The following is a 25,901-nucleotide window of genomic DNA, read 5'->3' on the forward strand; positions in this document are numbered from 1 at the left end:
TCTACTTTTATTTTGAAAGAGTTCAAAAGATTAATCCCTTCTGCTCTACCCTTTATTCTTTATAAACTCCACTCTCTTACATCCCCCTCAAAAGCTTGTGTTCATGTTTCACAGAATGAGGATCACAGAATTGTTATGTTACAGAAGGAGGCCATTCAGCCCATTGTGTCTGCACTGGTTCTGCAAATGAACATTATGACTTTGTGCCATTCTCCTTCCATTTCCCCGTACCCTTGCACATTGTTTCTATTCAAATAATCTCCAATGCTTTAATTGAACCTGCCTCCACCACATTTATGCAGTGCATTCCAGACTCGAACCACTTGCTGTGTGAAAAAGTTTCTTCTTGCATTACATTTGCTTCTTTTGCAAATCACTTTAAATCTGTGCTCTCTCAGTCTCAATCTTTTTACGAGCAGGAACAGTTTCTCCCTACCCAGCCCCCTCATAACCTTGAACACCTCTATTAAATCTCCTCATGGCCTTCTCCTCTGCAAGGAGAACAGTCCCAACCTCTCCAATCTATCTTCATAACTGAAATTTCTCATCCCTGGTACTATTTTTGTAAAGCTCTTCTGCACCATCTCCAATGTGTTCACATCCTTCCTATAGTTTGGCACCCAGAGCTGTACACAATACTCCAGCTGAGATCTAATCAGTGCCCTACATAAACTCAGCATGATCTCCTTGCTTTTGTACTCTGTGCCCCTATTGATAAAGCCCAGGTTACTGTTATGCTTTATTAATTGCTCTCTCCACCTGTCCTGCCACCTTCAATGATCTATGCACATATACACCCAAGTCCCTCTGCTCCTGTACCCCCTTACAAATTGTGCCCCTTACATTATATTGTCTCCCCATGTTCTTCCTACAAAAATGCATCACCTCACACTTCTCCACATTGAACTTCAACTGTCACCTATCTGTCCACTCCACCAACTTGTCTATGTCCTTTTGAAGTTCTACACTGTCCTCCTCAGTTTACGATGCTTCCAATTTTATATTAGCCGCGAATTTTGAAATTGTTCGCTGCACACCAAGATCTAGGTAATTAATATATATCAGGAAAAGCAAGGGAATACTGACCCCTGGGGAACCCCATTACAAACCTTTCTCCAGCCCAAAAAAAATCCATTAACCAATACTCGCTGTTTCCCATTACTCAGCCAATTTTGTATCCACATTGCTACTGTCCTTTTTATTCCATGAGCTATAACTTTCCTTTTTCTAAGCCTTCTTCAGAAACCACTTTTCTGATGCTAGGGCTAAACTGTGTTGCTCTTTCCTGTAATGTTTCCAGGATTTGGCTTTGTGCTCTGGTAATGGGGTTTGCATGTGATATTTAATGTGTGACCTAACCAGAGCACTCTACAGTTAACATGGTGGACTTCGCCCATTGAATTGGCAATAAAACTCAACATCCTTTGTGGCGTTCTGCAGTCAGTGTCATCCCTATTATTATTTTTAACTTGATAGTTTCAGCTTTTGCCCTAGCTAATTCAACACCATTCATTGAGTGCTTCCCATTTTTCTTTTTCCATTTAACGCCTGCAACTTATCTACACTGAATTTCATCTTGCCTCGTTTCTGCTTAGTGAGTAACTGTGTCACATGGTACGGCACTGAGTGCTGCAGACTGGATAGATCCCAGGGTAGATTACAAGTATCTTGCAAATGAGAAACCTGATCTCTCTCTCAGTTGGCAACAATGTCCCTAGGCAAAAGGAAATTTGCCCAGCATTCTCGCTCCTGCCTGCTATCTAGTGACACCTACTATAAAGTATAGATTTATTGATGTCTAATGAGAAAAACACAGGACTTGGCTGTGATATCTCCCAGTTAAGTAGCATATCAACACTTACTGTATTAGCTTGCATGAAGAATGATTACTTGAATGATGGTTACCCAAAGATTTGGGTTGCTAACTTCACAAGAGGAATGAATGAAAAATTGGGGGGAATAAAATATACAGTGTAATGTATTGAATAGAGTCAGAGATTTGAAGGGAAATGTAGTGTAAAAGATTAATGTTAAATATATAAATAGACAACATCATCAGTGATGTAAGATCACATGACAACAGAGCCTACTGAGGGATGGTTCTATGTGAAGCCTCTTGCTAAGATTTGTCCTGTATATAGTTAGAAGGCTATTTAATAAGATTACCAACAGCCGTTCCTCTAGCAGTGTCTCTCTCTATCCCAACCAAGGACAACTTAAGCTAAGATCCACAACAGCAATAACAGAAAAAGGAGCTTTTTGTAACTGGAGTTTTTTTTCTTTAACTTCAGCCAACTCCTATTGGTTCAATCCATGCTGACATACCACTCTCACCACCCAATCGAGATAAAGCACCACAACAAACCAAACAGGTAAGCACTTGGTAAATATTTTCTTCATAACCATATATGGGTGCTTCCATGAAATGATCTTAAAGTTGATGAATTCAGGAATTTACTAAATATGTGCTACAGTCTATTAACTCTATACTGTTGTGTGAACTTTTGGAGGTTTTAGCATTAAAAATGTACCTTAACTTGTTTTGCCAGTTTGAAATTTGCATGCTATTTGTACATTGCAGTGCTATATCATAAAATACTTTGAAATCTTGAAACTCCAAATCTTAACTCTTGCATTCCTGTACTGGTTTCATCATAATGCTGCACCAAGATATGGTAGTGTAGTGTTAGAGGATAATATCACAGTTCTGCTATTGGGCCTCTGGTAACTCTGGTTGTGAGTTCAATCCCAGCGTGCATGTTGAGAAACTGAATTCAACAAATTTGATGCTTTGCTGGCCTGTAATAGAAAAGAATGACCATGAATTGCTGAATTGTCATAAAATCTCAACTCGTTCATAAATCTTTTTTTTACAAAAGAGAACCTGCCATGCCTACCTGGCCTAATCTATATGTGACTCCAGTTCCAAGCCTTAGCTTTACTGAATTGTAACATAATTGCCCAAGATAAATGCACACAAGCAACATCTTTGGACGAGTAATAAATAGAGGCTTGTCAGTATTTTGCTCGTCCTGTGAATGAATTTTTTTTAAGAAGTTTTTGTATTGTATTTGATTTTCACAAGCACCTTTCTATTGATATGTGCTTAATCCAAATTTTATTTGTACTGCAGTCTAGTCACCTGGCAGAATACTGGTGCCTCAGTACCTTTACCTTTACTCATGTGCGTGAGCTACCATTCTCAGTAATCTTCGTTAGAACTGGATCTAATCCAGGAAACAGAAATTGCCAAATTAAAGCTGTGTGGTGAAACTCTACATCCATGCACTGGATGAACTCAGAGATGTTGCTTACTGTGCAGTAGGTTACAGTAGGGAATTCCATGTAATGTTGGATAAAATTGTTGTTCAAAATAATAAATGCTACTTTAGAATTTAATACTTGAATCATTGCAGGCAGGAAAGTGGAGTTGAGGCCTTGATCTTATTGAATGGCAGAGCAGGCTTGGTGGGCCAAATAACCGCCTACTCCTATTTCTTATGTGCATTGAAACATATAAGCATTTACATGCTATCACTTTGATAAGCAATTGTGTGTTTCTAATGATGATGTATTGTAACTTGTGGTCAGCATTCCTTTTCCACTGGAAATTGCATAGGTTTGCTTACCTGGCATTGGTTATACACTTGTCTTTTACTCTGTCACATCAGCATTCTACTGTGATTTATCCAACGGAATTTATGATGTTTATGACTTTATAGAATGCATTACATGACCATGACATGTTATGCTTTTTACTTTCTACCTACTGCCATAAATTGTCCATAGTCTCTTGCCTTTTGGTGGTTGTATCATACTTGCAACATGCTTTACTTTGAGGAAGTTGGGTATTATAAAAGCACTGTTTTTGTGTAGTGGCCATTTTCCACCCTTACTTTCTTGGCGCGTTTATATCTTGGTTTTACATATGTTAAAACAATTACTTGTGATATTGACTCTGAAGACCTACCTGTCTGTGTGCAAAGAGAGGCAATTCACATACCACAGTTGAATGTTAAACATGCTTTGCACTTGCTAATATTTCCATCGGATGCTTAGTTGGCAGCAGTGGAGTATATCTCACTTATTCCTCTAATAAGGAATGCCTTCATAACTCAAGACTATGATACAAAGTTAAGTGGGAATGCAAGCTGTGAGGAGGACACAAAGAAGCAGCAAAAAGATATAGTCAGGGTTAGTGAGTGGGAAACAAAGTGGCAGATGGAGTATAATGTGGGGGAGTGTGAGATTACTCACTTCGGTCATAAGAATAGAATAGCAAAATATTTTTTAAAACGTGTGAAACTTGTGAATATAGATATTCAGATGACTTGAGTGTACTGATACAAGGAACACAAAAGTTCGCATGCAGGTACAGCAAACAATTAGGAAAGCTAATGGCATTTGGTCTTTATTGCAAGAAAATTGAAGTACAAGAGTAAAGAAGTCTGGTCTTTGTTGAGGCCATATCTAGAATACGGTGTGCAATGTTTTGGTCTCCAGATTTAAGGAAGAATATGCTTCCATTGGAGGCAGTATAGCAAAGGTTCTCTAGATTGGTCCCTGGGATGAGAGGATTGTCCGATAGTGAGAGGCTAAGTAAATTAGGTCTATATTTTCTGGAGTTTAGAAGAACGAGAGGTGATCTCGTTTAAATATTCAAGATTATTAAGGGACTTGACAGGATAGATACAAATAAGCTGTTTCATCTGGCTGGGAAATCTAGAACAATGGGGCAAAGTTTCAGGATAAAGAGCTGATTATTTAGGACTGATATGAGAGATTTTTTCACTCAAAAGGGTTATGAATCTTTGGAATTCTCTACACCAGATGCACCATCATTGAATATATTTAAGGCTGAGATAGACAGATTTTTGGGGCCTTGGGGAATCAGGGGATATGGGGAGTAGGAAAAGTGGAGTTGAAGCCCAAGATCAGTCATGATCGTGATGAATAGCAGAGCAGGCTCGGCAGGCCATCTGGATTTCTACTCCTACTTCTTGCATTCTTATACTTATGTCACAAGTCTACGATGAGGCCTCTCTCATTCATGGGAGTAACAGTTTCTCACTGTGAGATTCTTTGCAATTGAGCATTTCTGCAATGATTGTGACTCATTTTGAATATTAACAGAAGGGGAGTGCATGAGTGAAATGTAAGAAATTTCAGAGGAAGAATAAACTTCCCAGTTTTACCTTGTTGATTTACAAGTGTAAATTTGCATTTTTGTGAGCATCACAGCAGGACACACCAAGCATTAACTGTACCAAAATTTCTACTACTTGCCAACACACAAATTTGGGGCCAGAAATGAATTTTCTGCTGACTTCAGATTTACATAATAGCAAACACAAATAATGTCTTGTATATGGCTCTAATATAAATCTTGGTAGCCACTGCTTCAATCCAAATATCTTCCTATTAGTTAAAAGCAAAATACTGTGGATGCTGGAAATCTGAAACAAAAACAAATAGCTGGAAAAACCTAGGAGGTCTGACAGCATCTGCGGAGAGGAATACGGTTAAAGTTACGAGTCCATATGACTCTTCATCAGAACTAAGAAATATAGAAATGAGGTGGAATATAAACTGGGACAGGTAGAGCTGGATAGGTGGGAAAAGAAAAATATATATACAAATAAAAAATTATAACTTATTGGAAAAGGCGGGTTCAGAAAGGGTATGGGGATGGAGGAGAGAGTCCATGATCTGAAATTGTTGAACTCATTGTTAAGTCTGAAAGGCTGTAAAGTGCCTAGTTGGAAGATGAAGTGCTGTTCCTCCAGTTTGCGTTGAGCTTCACTGGAACATTGCAGCAGGCCAAGGACAGACATGTGGGCATGAGAGCAGGGTGGTGTGTTGAAATTTTTTTTTATAGATTTTCCTTTTCCCACCTATTTCCATTATTTTTAAATGTATTTCCATCCATTGTTTTACCTCTACCTTTTAGCCTACTTCGATCTCTTCCCCCCACCAGGGCTATCTGTCACTTGCTCATCCTATTTTCTACCTGTAATGTCATCATTAGCACATTCCTCAGCTAATATCACCACCGTCCACACCCCTTTGTCCTTTTGTCTATGACATCTTTGGCAATCTCTTCTTTGCCTCCACCTATCATTGGCCCTCTATCCAGCTCTAGCTGTCCCACCCCCCCCTCAACCAGTTTATATTCCACCTCATTTCTATATTTCTTAATTCTGATGAAGAGTCATACGGACTCGAAACGTTAACTGTATCCCTCTCCGCAGATGCTGTCAGACCTGCTAAGATCTTCCTTTCAGTGTTTTGGGTCAGAGAATATCATTGCTGAGTTAGGATTCAATGTAGTCACGTTCATGGTTTTGAATCATCTTTTCTTGTATGGGTCTTGGCCTTTCCCACTTCAGTTTACCTTGTGTTCATAAGGCAGGAAGGATCCACCAAAACAGTTGCCCCCATGCATAATGATTTCAGCTGATCTCACGTCAGCTAAAGGATAATGTGCAGCCCCCTTGTCATTTGTAACATGCTTTAATTTAAGTGGCTTTTAAGGAGGTCGGTTTTTCAAAAGTCTTGTTTGTACTTCCAGCTGTTTACAACTGTAAACTAGTTTTCTAGCCGCCAGTGTAACTGCTTGCCAAAAAGCTGAATATTTGAGTGCACAACTGTTAGCTGCATATGATCACATGAAATATTGGAAATAGCCGCAGCTTAAGCCATGACCTGTTTGCTTCATAAACACTTAAAATTTATCTGCTTCTTTACATGCATGAAAGCATTGAGTATGTTTCCTCAGTATGACACAAGTCACAAGGAGAAATATGACATCCAATATCAGCAAAAGGAATTTAACTTGATTCAGTCACTTTAAAGCAGTAACTTTGGCCATGGGCTTTTTGTTCAGGGTGTTTTTCAAGTGTGTGCTGAGTTATTACCTTTTCTGAGTTCTGAATTTACCTATCAAAATCTATAGGCAAGAAAAATATTTGAATGAGAAATGTGATTTAAAACCGGAAAGAGGCTAAAGAAATAATAGACAATGTCGGTGTAAAGTTTAAAGTAAGAAAGAATTGCCACTTTCCCAAAAATGTTCCATTTGACTGTATTATGATACACTCGAGATGAAACCGAATGGAAGAGTTGAAGAAGCTGTATTCAAATCGCGAAGTAGTTTATTAGCTTTATTTTAAACCCTGAAGTAATTTTAATTCTGTTCAGCATCTGTCCTGGTTCAGAGCAGAGGTGAGTGTAAATGTCAAATTCATATTTGGGTCAGATTTACACTGATATCATTGCTTTTAACCAAAATATTAAACATGTAAAATTTTAGTGGGCTGACAGAGAGAAAAAAAAACTGAACTTTTTTCTGAATCTATTCAAAATGCTTTGAAAATTTCCTGCTTAATTGGATCATTTTGTTTTCTAAATCAATTTGCTACTTGATCAGATGCTTTTACTGTTGCAAATTTGCATTCTTTAACAATATATAAGGAACGTAGTAGTAACAATTTACAACAGCAACTTCACAGAATCACAGAATCATACAGTGCAGAAGAGGCCCTTCAGCCCATCGAGTCTGCACCGACACGTGAGAAGCACCTGACCTACCTACCAATCCTATTTACCAGCACTTGGCCCATAGCCTTGAATGTTATGATGTGCCAAGTGCTCATCCAGGTACTTTTTAAAGGATGTGAGGCAACTCACCTCTACCCAGGCAGCGCATTCCAGACTGTCACCACCCTCTAGGTAAAAAAGTGTTTCCTCACATCCCCCCTAAACCTCCTGCCCCTCACCTTAAACTTATGTCCCCTCATGACTTGTATTTATATAACACCTTTAATGTAATGAAATGGCCTGAGGTGCTTTGTAGGAGCTTTATAAAACAAAGTATGACACTGAGCCACATAAGGAGATGGTAGGTCTGTGACCAAAAGTTTGGTCAAAGAAGTAGGTTTTAAGGAGCATGTTAAAAGAGGAAAGGAAGGTTTAGGGAGGGAATTCTAGAGCTTGGGGCCTAGGCAACTGAAGGTCACCAATAGTGAAGCACTTCAAATTGGAAGTCCACAAGAAACCAGAATTAGAGGAGCACAGACACCTTGCAGGTTTGAGAGGCTGTGGGAGATGACGGAGACAGGAACAGAGCAAGGCCATGAAGGATTTGAAAACAAGGATAAGAATTTTAAAGTCAAGACATTATTTGACTGGGAGAATTGTAGGTCACGGAGCAGTGAGCGGGACTTTGTGCAAGTTGGGGTACGGGTAGCAGAGTTTCGGATGATCTGGAGTTTACCAAGGGAAAATGTGGGAGACCAGCCAGGAGTGCAATAGGATAGTCGAGTCGAGGTAATGAAGGCGTAAATGAGGATTTCAGCAATAGAAGAGCTAAAACGGGCAAGGTAGGGGTGGGTGATGTTATGTAGATAGAAATAGGTGGTCTTAGTGATGGCATGAATATGAGGCCATAAGCTCATCTTGGGACCACATGTGACGGCAAGGTTTTGAAGTGGCTGACTTACTCTCGGATTGTTGCCAGGGAACAGAGTTTGGAGTGGGGATCAAAAACAATGGCTTTGGTCTTCTGGATATTTAATTGGAGGAAATTGCTGCTCGTCCAGTACTAGATATCGGATAAGCAGCCTGATGACTTAGCAACAGTGGAGGAATTGAGGGTGGTGGTGAAGTAAAGCTGGCTGTCATCAGCCTACATTTGAAAAATAACACTGACTTTGGATGACATCACCAAGGGACAGTGTGCAGATGAGAAATAGGAGGGGGCCAAGGATAGATCCTTGAGAGACACCGGAAGTAACAGTGTGGGAGCAGGCCGGGTCTCTGGCTATGATTAGATAGATAGGAATGGAGCCACATGAAAGCAGTCCGCTGTACAACAGTAGAGAGGCGTTGTAGGAAGACTGTGTGGCCAGCTATGTCAAAGGCTGCAGATGATCGGGAAGGACGAGGAGTAAAAGTTTACTTTAGTCACAGTCATGTAAGATGTGACTTTGATAGCCATTTCGGTACTATGGCAGGGGCAGAAACTTGATTGGAGGGATTCAAACACAGCGTTCCAGGGAAGATGGCAACAAATTTGAAAAGCACCAACACATTGACTTTGGAAAGGAAAGGTGGGGTTGGAGATCAGATGGTAGTTTGCGAGAACAGCGGGATCAAAGGTGGCTTTTTTTCCTGGGGAGAGGGGTGATGACGGCAAATTTAAAGGAGTGAGGGACAATACCTAAAGAGAGAGAATTTGTTTTCAAATCAGCTAACATGGGGGTACGGAGGGGAACTTGGATGATTAGTTTAGTGGGAATAGAATTGAGGGACCAGGAGGTGGGTCTCATGGACAAGATGAGCTCAGAGAGGCCATGACTGGAGCTAGGAGGGAAACTAAAAAAAGGTGCGAGTTCAGGGCTATAGCACGGGGGAACCCAAAAGCAAGCTTGACCCAGTGCATTAGTGGAAGGGAGGGATGTGGCAGAGGCAGCTGATCAGATTGTCTCAGTCTTGGTGACAATGATGTCTATGAGCCCCATACACTTGTCTAAGAAAAAGACAAGCACCCCTTTGAGCCTGCTCCGACTGAACCCAGTCCAACATATTCAATCTCCTGTGGGAGGGGAGTGTTCTGGAAAATTACTTCCTACTCCATAACTAAGTAAATTCAGAATTTCATCCATTTAATTGGAAAGTGAAAGGCGTTCTAAAGCTAGGGAATAATAGATGGGTTGCTTTTATGGAAGTCGGCTTTTGTTTTCTTTGTATGCTAGAATTGTTCTTGCACCTTAATCATTATTTTCTGTTTGCTCACTGATATTGCCTCACTTGTCGTCATCTTCGCTGTCACTTGTTTTCTAATGCACTCTGCAATTTTAATTTGGCATATTTACTAATTTTGCTTTTTATATAATTGCTGTATCTGCTTGCCTTAGCATGATTTTCCCCTTACTTTTGTTTTTTTTTTGTTTTGTTTTTTTTTCTTTTTATTTTCCTTTTTAACATTGACAGTTGGCAGATCGCAACGGAGCTTGGGAACCTCATTCCAGCTGTCAGCCCAGTACACAACATTTGGGAACACATCTGGCATCAGACAGGCTCGCAGGTTCCGTACAGGTACTTTCTGCATTAGTTGCACATTCTAACCATTCTTTGGTGTGTTGCTTGTAAAACTGATGTGCCGTCCTTGCAAACTAATTTCAATTCTGTTGCACCTAGTATTTGTATTCTTCACTTATAATTCTGCATTACAACTGGATTCCAATTGATGTTCAAAATGCAATCTGTTTATGATATTCAGTTTGACTGTATGTGGTAATAAGTAGTTGGTTACACAACTGTACAGTTCTAGAGTGCCGCTAATCTATTACCAGTGCACAGACCTCTAAAGCGTTGGTGAAATGGAGAAAACCAAATATACCACACTTCCTGGATTCCTGTTCAGATTTTGGATGTAAACCAAATGTGTAGCTAGCCAAAATCCACAATTGTAAAAGATTGAAAGAGTGATTGGTATCATAATTTGCCCTAAATTATGTGGACCGGCAAGGTTCCACGTTCAATACCTGGTTTACATCAAGTTAGCTGAGTCCATCTGAGGTGTAGCGCTATAATTAAAATGGACCTTTTGCTGATAGGCTCGGGAGTGGAAAAATCATAGAATGGTTCCAGCATGGAAGGAGAGCATTCAGGCAGCTGGATCTATGCCAGCTGTCTTAAAGAGCTACTTAACTAGCCCCATTCTTTTTCCTTTTAGCCTTGCAGTTTTTTTTCTCTTCGGGTAACTATCTAATTCTTTTTGGAAGGGCGCATTGAATCTGGCTCCATCACCTTCTCAGGCAGTTCATTCCAAATCATGACCACTTGCTGGGAAAAAATGTTTTTATTTCTAAACAAAAAACAGAATTACCTGGAAAAACTCAGCAGGTCTGGCAGCATCGGCGGAGAAGAAAAGAGTTGACGTTTCGAGTCCTCATGACCCTTCGACAGAACTTCAGTTCTGCAGTTCTGTCGAAGGGTCATGAGGACTCGAAACGTCAACTCTTTTCTTCTCCGCCGATGCTGCCAGACCTGCTGAGTTTTTCCAGGTAATTCTGTTTTTGTTTTGGATTTCCAGCATCCGCAGTTTTTTTGTTTTTATCTCTATGTTTTTATTCCTGTTGCCTCTGATTCTTTTGCCAGCCATTTAATTTTGTGTCACCTGGTTCTTGACTTTTACACCAATAGGAACAGTTTCTCCCTATCTACTCTGCCCTTATGATTTTGAACACCTCTATAAAATCTCTTCACCACCTTCTCTAAATCCCAGCTTCATTAACCTATTCACATGACTGAAGTCTCTCATCCAGAACCGCTCTTGTAAATCTTTTCTAAACCCTCTGCATTACCTTCTCATCCTTCCTAAAATGTGAGACCCAGAGTCAACCAAAGTCATTGTTACATAGGAACAGAGGTAGGACATTGAGCTTCTGGAGCCTGTTCTGCAATTCAGTTGCATCGTGGCTGATCTAAATCTCAATTCCATTTACAGTTTCTTATAAGCCGGTTAGTATTCTATATTTTTGGATATTGGGTGAGGTCAGGCCTCTGCTCGGGCTGTGACAACCACAGTGGTCCCCAGCCTGGCAGCATTCATTGCCTAGGCTTGTCACAAGAACACTGACCAGTTCAAGGAAGGAAACCCTGGACGTCTGCTGACACCCATTATCTGTTCTGCAGCATGATTCACATTCTACCTTCAGGTGAAGAGAACAGAAGATTAAGTAAAATTCAGATCAAACGCTTCTTGAGGAGTAGAGTGAATTGACTGATGATTTTTGGTCAATTACAGATAAAGATGAGTGTTGTATGATGGTAGCTTTCCAGGTGTTTTCTGTCAGTGACAACCATAATGGCTCTCCTTAAAAAATAGCAAATTTGTGCAAGCCATATGGATGTTTTTAGTTTTTGGATATTTTTGAGCCTAAGTATGGTCATACAGTGATGTGCTTCAGAATGTACATTCTGAATCTTATGCCAGAAACTTTATATCAGTTAGTATGCATTGAAAATTTTAAACACATGCTCTTGCACATTGAAGCAAAATTTTTTCTTGCACAGAATTTCCTGTCAGGTTCAATGTCTTGATGATAGTGAAATGAAGGGACACATTAATATAGAGTCTTGCTTGACAGGGCATTGAAAGCACTTCAGTCAATTAATTACCTTTGAAGTGTAGCCACTTGTGTAGGGTACTTTGTAATTTGTATATAACAAGATCACACAAACGACAATGAGATAAATGACAAATGAAACTGTTCTAGTATAGTTGGTTAAGTGATAAGGGTTGGCCAGAGCACCAGAGAGAATTTCCCTGCACTTCAAAGAGTGCTATAGGGTCTTCTACTTTCACCAGAGGGCAGTTGGGATCTCGATTTAACATCTCATCTCAAAGAGCACCTCCAACAAAGCAGCATACCCTCGGTGTTACATTGAAGCATCAGCCTGGATTGCGTTTGTTTCATTGTGGACCTGGAACACAGCACCTTCGGTTCCAGAGGCGAAAGCTCTGAGCTAAGGCTGACAAGTGCTCTGAAATTGGGATTCCCCTGTCTGTAGACTCTCAATCTGGCATTATGATGATGGTGATCTATCTTTCTGGCTGCATGTGACTGTAATTAAAACACAGAATTTTACTTCTGGTACCTTGTTCATCCTTTTCCAAAGTGTTTGTTTTGCTGATTGCTTCCATGCCTTTACAAAGGTTTTTCTTGAACAGTGGCAGCAGCACAGTGGTAATGTCATCAGGCCAGTAATCCAGAGGCCCAGGCTAATGCTGTGGAAACGTGGGTTCAAATATCACCATGGCAGTTGGTAGAATTTAAACTCAGTTAATAAATCTTTAACTAATAAAAAAAACGCTAGTATCAGTAATAGTGACCATGAAACCATTGTCGGTTGTCATAAAAACCCATCTGGTTCACTAATGTCCTTTAGGGAAGGAAATCTGTCGCCCTTACCTGGTCTGGCCTACATGCAACCTTGATTTTTAAATCTCTTTTGAAGTGGCCTAGCAAGTCACTCAGTCGTATCAAAACTGCTACAAGGTCTACAAAAAGGAATGAAACTGGATGGATCACCTGGCATTGACCTGGGAAACTACAACAGCAAACCCACTCCTGTTGACCCTGCAAGGCCCTCCGCACCAACATCTGGGGGCTTGTGCCCAAACTGACAGAGCTATCCCACAGACTATAGCTAAGCAACAGCCTGACCTAGTCATGCTCACGGAATCTTACCTTACAGATAATGTCCCAGACGTCACCATCACCATTCCCGGGTATGTCCTGTCCCACTGGGAAAAACCTACTTGACCTTGTCTTCACTAACCTACCTGGCGCAGATGTATCTGTCCAGGACAGTATTGGTAGGAGTGACCACGGCACAGTTCTTGTGGAGGCGAAGGTCTGTTTTCATATTGAGCAGACCCTCTATGTGGCATTACCATTGTGCCAAATGGGACAGGTTTTGAACAGATCTAGCAACTCAGCTCGGCCCACAGAGCCTCATGGATGCCATCAGCAGCAGCAGAATTGTATACAACCATAATCTGTAACCTTGTGACCTGGCCTATCCCCCACTCGACCATTACCACCAAGCCAGGAAATCAGCCATGGTTCAGTGGACTGCAGGAGGGCATGCCAGGCGCAACACCAGGCATATCTAAAAATGAGGTGTCAGCCTGATGAAGCTACAACACAGGACCGCTTGCATGCCGAACAGCAGAAGCAGCATGTGACAGAGCTAAGCAATCCCGCAACCAACGGATCCGATCTAAGTTTTGCAGTCCTACCACATCCAGTTGTGAATGGTGGTGAACTATTAAACAGCTAACAGGAGGAGTAGGTTTCACAAATGTCCCCATCCTCAGTGTTGGGGGATTCCAGCACCTCAGTGCAAAAGAGAAGGCTGAAGCATTTGTAACAGTCTTCAGCCAGAAGTGCCGAGTGGATGATCCATCTTGGCCTCTTCCTGGCGTCCCAAGCATCACAGCCAGTCTTCAGCCAATTCGTTTCACTCCACATGATACCAGGAAATAGCTGAAGGCACTGGATACTGCAAAGGCTATGGGCCCTGACGATATTCCAGCAATAGTACCGAAGACTTGTGCTCCAGAACTAGCTGCGCCCCTAGCCAAGCTGTTCCAGTACAGGTACAACACTGGCATCTACCCGGCTATGTGGGAAATTGACCAGATATGTCCTATCCATAAAAAGCAGGACAAATCCAACCTGGCCAATTACGGTCCTATCTATCCACTCTCAGTCATCAAAGTGATGAAAGGGGTTGTCACCAGTGCTATCAAACAGCATTTACTCAGCGATAATCTGCTCACTAATGTTCAGTTTGGGTTCTGCCAGGGCCACTCAGTTCCTGACCTCATTAAAGCCTTAATCCAAACATGAACAAAAGAGCTGAACCCCAGAGGTGAGGTGAGAGTGACTGCCCTTGACATCAAGACAGCATTTGACTGAGTGTGGCATCAAGGAGCTTGGCAAAACTGAAATCAATGGGAATCGGCGGAAATTGGATTGGAGTCATACTTAGCAAAAAAGTATGATGGTTGTGGTTGTTGGAGGTCAATCATCTCAGTCCTAGGACATCAGGACAGGAGTTCCTCAGCATAGTTTTCTAGGCCCAACCATCTTCAGCTGCTTCATCGATGACCTACCCTGCTCCATTAGGTCAGAAGTGGGGATGTTCGCTGATGATTGCACAATGTTCACCATTTATGACCCCTGAGATACTGAAGCAGTCTGTGCCCCTGTGCAGCAAGACGTGGACAACATTTAGGCTTGGGCTGATAAGTAGCAAGTAACGTTTGCACCACACAAGTGCCAGGCAATGACCATCTCCAACAGGAGAGAATCCAACCAACTCCCCTCGACATTTTGATGGCATTACCATTGCTGAATCCCCCTCTATCAACATCCTGGGGGATACCATTGACCAGAAATGGAACTGGCCTAGCCATATAAATACTGTGGCTACAAGGGCAGGCCAGAGGCTGGGAATTCTGTGGAGAATAACTCACCACCTGACTCCCCAAAGCCTGTCCACCATCAAAAAGGCACAAGTCAGGAGCGTGATGGAATACTCTCCCCTTGCCTGGATGAGTGCAGCTCCCACAACAGTCAAGAAACTCAACACCATCCAGGACAAAGCGGTCTGCTTGATTGGCACCCAATCTACCACCTTCAACATCCACTCCCTCTACCACTGATTCAAAGGCTTGGCCTACATAGCCAAGTGGTTATGGTACTGGGTTTGTAACCCCAAGATCAAGAGTTCAAATCTCACAATGGCAAACTATGAAACAATGTAACTTCATCTGAAACAGATGGAAACGGGTTTGTACTCAAAAGAGTTACAGCCATCCTGCAAAAAGCTTGGCCTAAATAGCCAAGTGGTTATGGTACTGGGCTTGTAACCCCAAGATCAAGAGTTCAAATCTCACAATGGCAAACAATGTAACTTCATCTGAAACAGATGGAAACGGGTTTGTACTCGAAAGAGTTACCACTGATTCACAGTGGCAGCAGTATGTACCATCTACAAGATTCACTGTAGCAAATCATCAAGGTTCCTTCGACAGCACCTTTTAAATTCATGACCTCTGCCACCTAGGTGAACAAGGGCAGCAGATGCATGGGAACATTACCACCTGCAAGTTCCCCTCCAAGTCTCACACCATCTATACTTGGAACTATATCGCCATTCCTTCACTGTTACTGGGTCAAAATTCTAGAATTCTCTTCCTAACAGCACTTGAGTATGCACCACAAAGACTGCAGCGGTTCAAGAAGGAAGCTCACCATCACCTCCTCAGGGGCAGTTTGGGATGGGCAATAGATCCTGGCCTAGCCAGCAATGCTCACATCCCATGAAAGAATTTTAAAAAATGGCTAGAAGGGATACATAAGATTGACACAGAGTATATCATCCTTCAGATTTCCCCTGCTCCATTTGAGCCAGACGTTGTCGGTTTCAAGGAGCATTCCAAGACTTGCGCACATAATCTAGACTGACACCTAATGTAACACTGCTCAGTATTACACTTGTCAGATGTGCCATCTTTTGAATGAACAGAGATCGCACATGCCCCCTGGGATAGGAGCAAAAGATTCCAAGGCATGATTTTAAGAATCCACTCCCTCCACCACTGACACAGTGGTAGCAGTGCATACCATCTACAAGATGCACAGCAGCAACTCACCAAAGCTCCTTTAACGGGAGTTCGCCAGTTGTCCTGGTCATCATTTATCCCTTAACCAGCATCATTAAAACAGTTTAATTGGTAGTTCATCTCCATTGATGTTTGCGTGTTCTTTGCAATGTACAAATTGCTGTGTTTCGCTATATTGTAACAGTGATTACATTTCAAAAATAATTAAGTGACTGTGAAGTGCTTTGCAATGTCCTGTTATCATCTAGGGCACAATATAAGTACACAGCCGCCTTTGCAGAGCTATGGGTGAAGCATCAGAGTGAGATTAATTGTGCATGGGCTTTTTGAAAGATCTATACATTGAGCCAAATGGCTGCCTTCTGTGCTGTATGATTCTATGCTTCTTTTCACTGAGTAAGCTCAGCGGTTTGAAAGACCTTCGTCTTTCAGTATAACCAAGAATCAAAGCTTCTCGACAAAAGCCTGTATTTAACCTCTGAACTGTAGTGCAAGTTACGCCATCAGAACACACAGGAAAAGCAAGCACCAGGGCAATCTCTCTTTTTGAATGTTGACATTTGAGATTGCAGATAGGGATCTGAAAGGATGTTAGAAACTCATGAAAATCACCTCCATCAACAGGAAATCACTATCTCTTAAGTAAAATTGCAGCAGCTGATTCTGTGAATTGTGCTTCCATCTGTGTTATTCACCAGGCTCAGTCAGCAAACTAGCCACATCTGTCAAAAATTTGTTGTTTCCCCAAGGTCTGCTGAAGTGTTTCTTTGCAAGTTCCTTCATGTTGAGGTTTCTGTCATTCTCCTGATAGAGTAAATTAATAATTCCCTTCAGGCAGTATGTGTACAAGTAGTTCTGCTCAAACTTCACTGTTGCATGCAATCTATCCCAAATTTAGTGACTGAATTCCTCTAGCACCAGAAAGATTTCCTACCTCAGAGAGGAAATCCTTACACTAATTTGGCACATGCAACCAATTGCAGAAAATAACTGGATACTTGAGTTCATGTGTGTGAATGGATGAAACAGTTTATTGGATACCATGGCATAGTCGACTAACTGCCCACAGTGAATCAGAGATTTTCGCTTCAGACAGTGAGGAAATAGGCTAATCAAAAGGCAAAGAAAGTCAAAGGAGATTTATTTTTAATCAAGCTAATGTTTGGCATGGATGAAAACCCAATACTGTGCTCAAGTTTCAAAATGAAACCATTGAGAAATTCACTTCAGAAAAACTTCTCCTTGCAAGTGTGGATCACATCAGCTCTGCACATGGGGATACAACCAACTTTTCTAAACCAAGAAAACTTGAGTATAGATTGGCAAAAGTTAACCAAAGTCTGCTAGAGGTCAACCAGCTAAAGCAGTAGAGTGTTTCAGCACTGACAAGCTTTCTACTAATTATCTAACTAAATCCAGCCTATATGTTAGGGAATTTGACTACCAGATTGTCTGGAGCTAAGTGGGAAGAGCCTTATGATTGGCCAACCCTTTCAAATTCTGTTGAATAAACCAGGAAACAAGGTCAATCATCAGTCGTGCACTCAAGTAGCTTAAACCTGCCTGATTAAGAATTGTTAATTGTGCCACAAATAATTTATTCAAATCTGCGATCACTAATCTTGTTATCTTAATACAAATGCTATCATGGAATGGACAGGGATTATTTCTTAAGGAAATATTGTTCATTGAGCAGTTGACAGGTGCAGATTTGAGCCTATGCCTGGCCAGACTGGCAGTATATAAGTGACTGCACTTCGAAAAGTAATCCATTGGCGAAACAACATTTTTGGGCATCCTGAAAACATATGCTATATAAAAGCAGTTATTTCTTCCTTCTTACACAGGTTGCTGCTTGGATTTTTATCTTTGCAAGGTGGGAGTTCAGATGTTTGAATATATGCAACAGGCTAAACCCAATCTTTCTTGCCCTCTCCCTATCCTACCATGGTCTTTCCTAGCCAAGGAGTGGTCCGAGGCCTGTTTCTAGGCCTCTGCCAATTCAGCTCTGTAATCAGTTACTAAAAGGTGCGTGAGTATTTGGAAAAAAGCACTTCACGCAGCAAAAACGTCCCACGTGTAAATGAAATGAATCACTGATTAATCAAATTCTTGGTGGGTACATACCCAGTTAATTTACTTTCTGGCGATGCTGGTTAGGTCATCAGGAGAATTTTCTGTTTTTCTTCAAATAATGCAGTGAAAGAGACAGAATGGAACCTGTATGTTTTATCTACAGGAGTAAACCTGCCAGTATTGCAGCGATCCCTTAGTACTCCATCTCAGAATCTCAGTTTAGCACCTATTGTGGGACCAAATTGTTATCTGACCCATAGACAAGAATACTGCCAGCTGATCCAAGTTGACTTGCTCAAGTCAGAATTTCCCCTCCGATGCTAAAGATGTTTTCTGGTCTTCGCTAAGTAGTTCCCCACAACAGAGTTGAGATCAGGAATTCGATGTATCAAGAATTGCAGGCAGGAACCATATTGTTGTGACGATTTTAAAAAGTTATATTTCCTTTGTGTACGCAAGTATCATAAATAGATATATGCCATCAAAGTAAATAGACATCTATCCATGAGATGGCCATCTTTATTGTGTAGTAAACATTTTTCAATAATCTTCATCCAGCATTTTAGTGCTGATAGTTGACTAATCTTGATTATTTTTGCAGTTTTTCATCTCGTCACCTGATTGTTATTGAACAATGGATACTTGTGGTTGCTTTGATTGGAATTGCATTGTTTCTGTTTTTAATTTTATTTGCCCTATCTCTTGGTGGGTGAAAATACTAGTTCAACTTAGGGTGATTTTATCTTCATCATTTGCAAGTGTTTTTTCTTGAATCTTTAAATGTACAGTACATTGTGCATAACAATAAGTAGCAGAAAATTACACAATTCTTCAAATTATTTTCTGTATTTTTTTAAGGTGGTCAGTTCAACAAATGGAGAGCTTAACACAGATGACCCCACAGCAGGACACTCCAATGCACCCATCACAGCCCCAGCAGAGATTGAAGTGGCAGATGATACAAAGTATGAATTTCTCCTAACCTTCGACATAAATTATTTATTTTTGAATATTAAGCAAATATGAATCCTTAATTATTGTTTGCTTTGAAAAGCTGAGTGAAACAGCATATCTTATGATTTAAGCTAGCAGTATGCATCCAAGACAAACCATGTATGTGGTTCTGAAGCTTTACCTCTATGGTAAAAACATATCAACTTGATCATGATGTTTCATGCTAAAAATGGACAGAAATTCATTTTTGAATATAATTACAAATGTGCGCTTTGAAAGCTGCAAAGTCCATTTCATTAGTGCTGAAAGCTGATTTTGTTTAATTTATTCAGCTTTACAAAGACTCCATCAGTAATATTTGTATTACATTCTGTTCCTGCCAGCCTACAAGGGCACACAGTGACGTGGCATTCTGCAACAGACCTCACAAAATTCTATGCATTCAGAATGGAGTGGGTTCATTGAAGAGAGCAAAGGGGGAGATAGGAATCAAGGACTCTGTCTCAAATCTGTTGAGCTATAAATGACTTAAAAGCAAATCAGTCTTTTAGTTCTGTGCTTTGCGAGTTAAATGATGATGTGCTTTGCGAGTTAAATGATGGAAGTGTGGAATTCTAAATAGGTCAAGTCAGTTATTCAGGCATGAGATTTGGACCATTTTTCTTCTCCTCCCTTAGTTCTTGAGTTAAAATGTGTAGTTTATTCCGAGCTTCTGAAAACCTTTCCCTACATTTGTGGCTAAAATTAGACCAATTTTAACCTTCACAGCACTTCAGCCACAGAGATAGGAATTCACGATGGCTCCATGCCTTGGTGCTGAAGCTGAATTGTATTAACGTTTTGATGGAGGGACCATCTAGTACACCTGCAAAATTTAAGCTTTTTTGAATTTCTCTCTGAAATACTTGGGCATGAATCATATTTTGGAAAGACTATTACTTCAGTATGTTTCTCATTTCCCATTTTAAATCTTTCTAACAATTAAGAATTCATCCATATCACAAATTATTCCCAGTTGTGGCTGTGTACAATGTGGTATAGAATCACTCTTCCTGTGATTCTTCCCTTCTGATTCTATGGGAAATTGTTGACCTCCTTAAACATACAGCCACAAAAGGATAGGTTTGGTGGTGCAGTACACTTGAAACATTGATATACATCATCTAGAGTGTAGTGGTATGTGAGTTCATAGCATTATTCTACCACATTAAACTGAACAACTGAGATTGGAACTTTATAAAGAAAACATTTAGTGAAAATAGGCACTTCCCAATAAGAATAGAGGAAAACTGAAGCCAAATTGCCCACTCACACAGCTGTTTTCAGTGCAACATTATTGAGTGCCTTATCATAAGTCACTTTTTATACTTGTTATATGCTTGTTATACTTGGAAGACAGGCTTTATATTTGACAAAAGATGTTGAAAATAGAGGCAAACCAATTATTCAGCAAGTTAGTGAAGGTGCAGTACCTATACCTGTGTGGGTAGCCCAGAGCAGATCCAACCATTTTGCCATTGATTACTTTCCAAATTAACTCCCTCATCCTGTAGCATTATCTTGTTTCACATTCAATACTGAATGCCTTGTACACCTATCAAAATGAGGCACCTGTTGAATTTTCTAAATTTCTACAACTGAATATATTGTCAATTAACATGTTCTTTGTGAAGTTTTTATTATTAGCACAGGAACAGAATTTGGTATTTCAGTGGGATAGCTTGTACAATGTCCTTTAGCCTTTGACATGAGATTGATGAGGGAAAACTCTCCCTTTCTGGCGGTTATATGAGTCCAATGTAGAATGAATTGCAACGGTTTTAACTCTGTAGCTAGTAGGCACACATAACTCAAAACTTGCTCAGAAGTCAATACAACCTGAGCAAAATTGTGAGAGGGTGGGTGGGGCATTAGGAACTGTTCGGCTGAAGCAATGGTGATCGCACCATTTTTAATAGTAAAGGAGGATTTATTTTCCATCTGCCTTGTCAAGAGAACATTTGATGCTAATACTCAGTGCCCAAAGCAGAAATATGATTCATTGACTCATATTAGCATAATGTTGGTGAGCACAAGGTAAATTTTTGAATGCATAAAGCTGCTTTTCCTCTTCATGTGGTAGTGAATTTATTGTTCATAAATATATTAACACCTAAAAATATCTTTGACCAGAAATAAAGTTCTTCAATCCACTATTTTCACTTTCTTTTGTTTTCATTTGGCCCTTGCCCATTCAACTCCAGTTGCCTTCGTTGCCAGCAGAAAGGAGAAAGTTAGATTCTAGTTGTGATATAATTCTGGCTGATACCAGCAGGAGCTTTGAGATCTTTTTCAGTCGACTAAAACCTTTAGCGGTAACAGAGGATCTTTCTCTCAGCCATGTGTGTGTGTGTTTTTTTTTAAGGTGCTGTTGTTTCTTCAAGAGGCGGAAGAGGAAAACCATTCAGCGCCATAAGTGACTCTGGAAGCTGCTGTGAGATTTACAAGCGTGTTCTGCAACTTTCCAGTCATAATTAATTCAGAAATCCATCCCTTTTGTGGCAGGCGTCTGCCGTTGTCTAAGATCATGACTTTTCTGCCCAGCATTTTGGGCTTCTGACATTGGTACTCTTTTTTGCTGTGAAGTTCATACTAGTGGACTTGGCAAATGCACCATGCAAAGTTTTTACTTCCTTTTCTGTGGGAACCCACGAAAGCATCGTCTTTGAAATAAACACCTGAAATCTGCATTAAATAGGGTTAGTTCTCTCAATGGGATCAAGGCAGTGTTGAGTTCAAGTTTTTAAAAAGTTCCAGAATGAAAAAGCAACAATTACTTCAAGATTTTGGTGGGCTGCTGATATAATTTGAAACTCAACTCGAGACATGATTCATTCATCTCCAGTGTTATAATTGCGAGTCATACGATAATTTTTTTCTTTATTTTTTTTTTTCCTTTTGTTTTGATCAACCTGAATGCATGGTGTAGTCACTGTCGTTGGGTACTGTTGGGATGAGGAAGTGGCCTGCAGGCTTTCCTCACCTTTTAATTGCACTTTCGATAACAGTATGTAAGAGCTTTTGGATCTGATTGTGCAAAAACTGTTTCTATGTACCTTTTTAAGGGAATACAAAAATGGTAGGAAATGTAGCATGTTTTTAAATGTAATAATGTTTGCAAAATGTAAATGAAGCAGTTGCATTATTAAACTGGGTAGAATTAGGACCTGATAGTTCACAGAAAAAAAAACTTGTTCAAATTCAGATCTAGTTTGAGCTTTTGAGATCCAGATGGCACAAGGGCCATATATGAACAGGAGGTGGTCATCGTCTGAATTTTAGCAGCTGTACCATGAGATAAAATGGCACTTCAGACACGATAGAGGTGAATGGGTCATTTGTGGAGGCACCATTTATATTGGATCTAGGCAAAGCAACCCAGTTAATAGGGGAAGGGTTTTGTACAGTTGAAGGCTTCTGTCATAGTCATGCCATATACTGAGAGATCAGCATTCAAGTTTTGTTACCAGTACTCTTAGAGCACGAGGTAAGACAGGAGGAGGATCTCGTATTTCAAAGCATTCGGCGTTGGCAAGTTTACAGCAAAGCACTTTGGAAGGCTTCTAAACAAAATTCTTGAACTAGTTCAAATTGTCAAGTAAAAAGTGGGCAAAAGCACTCTGAGACATCATGAAGTTTTCAATTTAGGCAAGAGCAGTGAAGAAGAGTAAGTTAGCAGTCATTCGATCAGGCCCATCAGACAGCAAGGAGAATTCTTCAGGTTTCAATGACTTTGTTGGAAAGTTAGTAACGTGAGCAGTGACAAAGTACCTCAATTTCTGAATTGGAAGCCACAGCTGTTAGTCTTAATTAGGACAGAAATTAATTTGAAGTAAATCTTGATTTCAGAGGTTTACCAATTACCAGCTTTACCCGTTGCGTTCAATGTGCTGTAAGCTGTTCGTGTAGCCATATTTTTGGTGTGTCGAACTACAAAGATTTTATGCACAATTTTATTTAGAAAATCCATTGTTTTTACTTCAAAGTTCATTTCATTTAAAATGTTACACCATTTTAGAATCCACTCTATCCCCCTTCTGTTTTAAGGCTGCAGGTTTTTCTCAGGAAATTAGGGTACTTAAAATGGACCCCTGATGAGAATGGGCTATTGATTGATTATCCATCTCAATAGATTCTTGGTAACTATAGGTACAAGTAAAACTTGGATTATAAACTTCTACCTAGAGTGAATCATTGGTCCTGCACATAACTAAGCTTATAGGTTACGTACTTTACTGTGAGTCATCTTTACTGAAGCTGTTTCCATTGGTGCAGTACCTAACAGGTCTATTTCTGGTGCAGAGAAACACTCATCCACAACCATGTGCAACATTTTATTTGTGTAACATTCAGTTTTTAGTTGGTTAAAAATTTTTTTGGATGCTTAAGTGTTGTTGTGGATTGTGTCCATTTGCCAATGAGATATAAGGAGGGCAACACAGGAACAAAAGGGTAACAATGTTGGCCCTGATCTTCTGTTACCTGGTCTCCACGGTAAACATTGTTTGATATGCTTGCATCGTAATATATTAATGAAGAAACTACAGTACTAAGTGATGGTTTTTGTATGGAAATATGAAGTAATTCTTTTGCATTTTCAATTTTTCTTTCCAAAGTATCATTGAGTATTCAGAGAGTTAGTTTGGCCAATATGGTTAAAGCACTCCTGAAACCTAATTTGCAGGTGTGTCTGGTCCTTTCCACAAGTGAAAATATGAAGACATTTTAAGTGAAAATTATGCTTATTGTTTTTTTCTGAAATAATGTTAAGCTTTGTGTTCACAAATATCTTGTGAACTACCACAATTTTTTCTGAAAATTGAGAATTCAACATGTCAGGTATGTGAGACTACCCAAAGGTTTTTAGCTGAGGCTAGTATTGCACAGTTGTATTTTTATTACGTTCCCACCCCTGAAGTATAAACTAATTTACAGTTAGATATAGACCTTTCCTGAGAGAAGGCAGAACTGATTTTGTAACTTCCAAAAACATGCACTTTTCATACTGGTGATCTCAATTCAGCACAACCAATGTGTAATTTCCCTTGGACAGAAAAATTATGGAATTAAGTGCTGAACAGAGAGTATCTTTAAAAATATAAACCTAATGTTTGGTGGGCTGTTGACGGTCATACCTTATTTTAATACTTATTGTTGTATATAGACTTTCAAAAATTTATGTGGGCAGTTTGAGCTGTCAGAAATGACCAAGAGTTTGACTGTGAATCATCTCCATTTCCACTTAAATGGATAGAAAGAGGAGTCACAAATAATGTCATGGTAGCACAGTGGTATCACCAGCATGCTGTGCAATGTTTTGCAAAATTCACCTGCTGCCTTTTCTGCTAGGATGGGTCTGTTATTGGCTGGAATGCAATTTATCATGATAGGTATTAATGTGACAGTTAAAATGTATATTAATGTTTAGGTTCCGATTTTGTAACCTTTTTTTGTGATAAATCTACTGCTCAGAATGGCACTACAACTGAGAAGGTTGAACTCTGCATTCTGTAAGCTGCCCAGTAATTTAACACTTACTTGACATAAAATGGTCCCTATCCACAACAAGCACATGAGCAATTTTATTATGCTGTCATTAATTTTGGTGACTGTAATAAGTGAAAAGAACCAAATAAAGGGAATACAAGCAATTCATATTTATGCCTTGCATTTTTTTTATTCATTCAGGTGTTAAACTCCTTGCTAGGTAACTAAACGTTCTGAAATGTTACAAAAGCATCTGGTCAGATTAAATAATTGGCTACATTTTGCATTGTACTGTACAGTATAAAGCTAGCACACATATATACATGCTCCATGTAAGTTCTAAACTGAGAAATGGTGAGATATGCTATTCCAGCCAACTAAGGTGTTAAGTGAATTAATACACTTCCTCCTCCACTGACCTACCTTGTCCTGCTCTTCTGCTCTGGTAAGCATGTAATTTAACCAAATTACACCCATGTAGACTTGATGCTGAACTCTGCCATTAAACATGAAGTGCCATCAGTGAGGTCTTTTTTTAAAAATCTGATATATACCACAGCAACCAAAGCACAAATATGATGCATCATTTGTGCATGAGAATGTATGTTGATATTTTGTTCTTCTGTTTCAGTTAATCAACCTTTGTTTACAAGTTAGAGTTAATGCAAAGAAAGGAAGAAAGACTTGCATTTATAAAGTGCCTTGCACAACCTCAAAGCACTTTACAGCCAATGAAGTACTTAAGTGTAGTCACTATTCTAATGCAGGAAATGCAGCAACCAACTTACACACAGCAAGGTCCCACAGACAGCATGTGATAATGACCAGACAATCTGTTTTTGTGATGTTGATTGAGAGATAAATATTGGTCAGGACACCAGGGATAACTCCTCTGCTCCTCTTTGAAATAGTGTCATGGGATCTTTTGCATCCACATGAGGGGACAGACGGCGCTTAACGTCTCATCTGAAAGATGGCACCTCTAGCAATGCAGCATTCCCTCAGTATTGCACAGTGTCAGCTTAGATTTTTGTGCTGGCGTCTCTGGAGTGGGATTTGAACACAGGCAAGAGTGCTACTCACTGAGTCACAGCTAACAAAGTAGCCGAGTATTTTTTCTTTGTGCAGTAATTTACAA

At 40.0% G+C, this 25,901-nt stretch overlaps 1 protein-coding gene across 5 annotated transcripts in view; it reads left to right on the forward strand.

Annotated features, from left to right (window-relative positions):
- LOC121286953 (casein kinase I) overlaps positions 1 to 24,931 on the forward strand; it is a 106,179-nt gene extending 81,248 nt beyond the window's left edge. For all 5 annotated transcript variants that reach the window (XM_041204290.1, XM_041204294.1, XM_041204291.1 and 2 more), the window contains 3 exons: positions 2,292 to 2,372; positions 19,142 to 19,248; positions 21,642 to 24,931. In XM_041204290.1, coding sequence (XP_041060224.1) covers positions 2,292 to 2,372; positions 19,142 to 19,248; positions 21,642 to 21,696 — 243 coding nt within the window. In that variant the 3' untranslated portion in view covers positions 21,697 to 24,931. The remainder of the gene's footprint in view (positions 1 to 2,291; positions 2,373 to 19,141; positions 19,249 to 21,641) is intronic.
- Positions 24,932 to 25,901: the final 970 nt, after the last annotated feature.

Source organism: Carcharodon carcharias, chromosome 14, assembly GCF_017639515.1.
Source record: "Carcharodon carcharias isolate sCarCar2 chromosome 14, sCarCar2.pri, whole genome shotgun sequence".
In the NCBI taxonomy this organism is placed as follows: Eukaryota; Metazoa; Chordata; class Chondrichthyes; order Lamniformes; family Lamnidae; genus Carcharodon; species Carcharodon carcharias.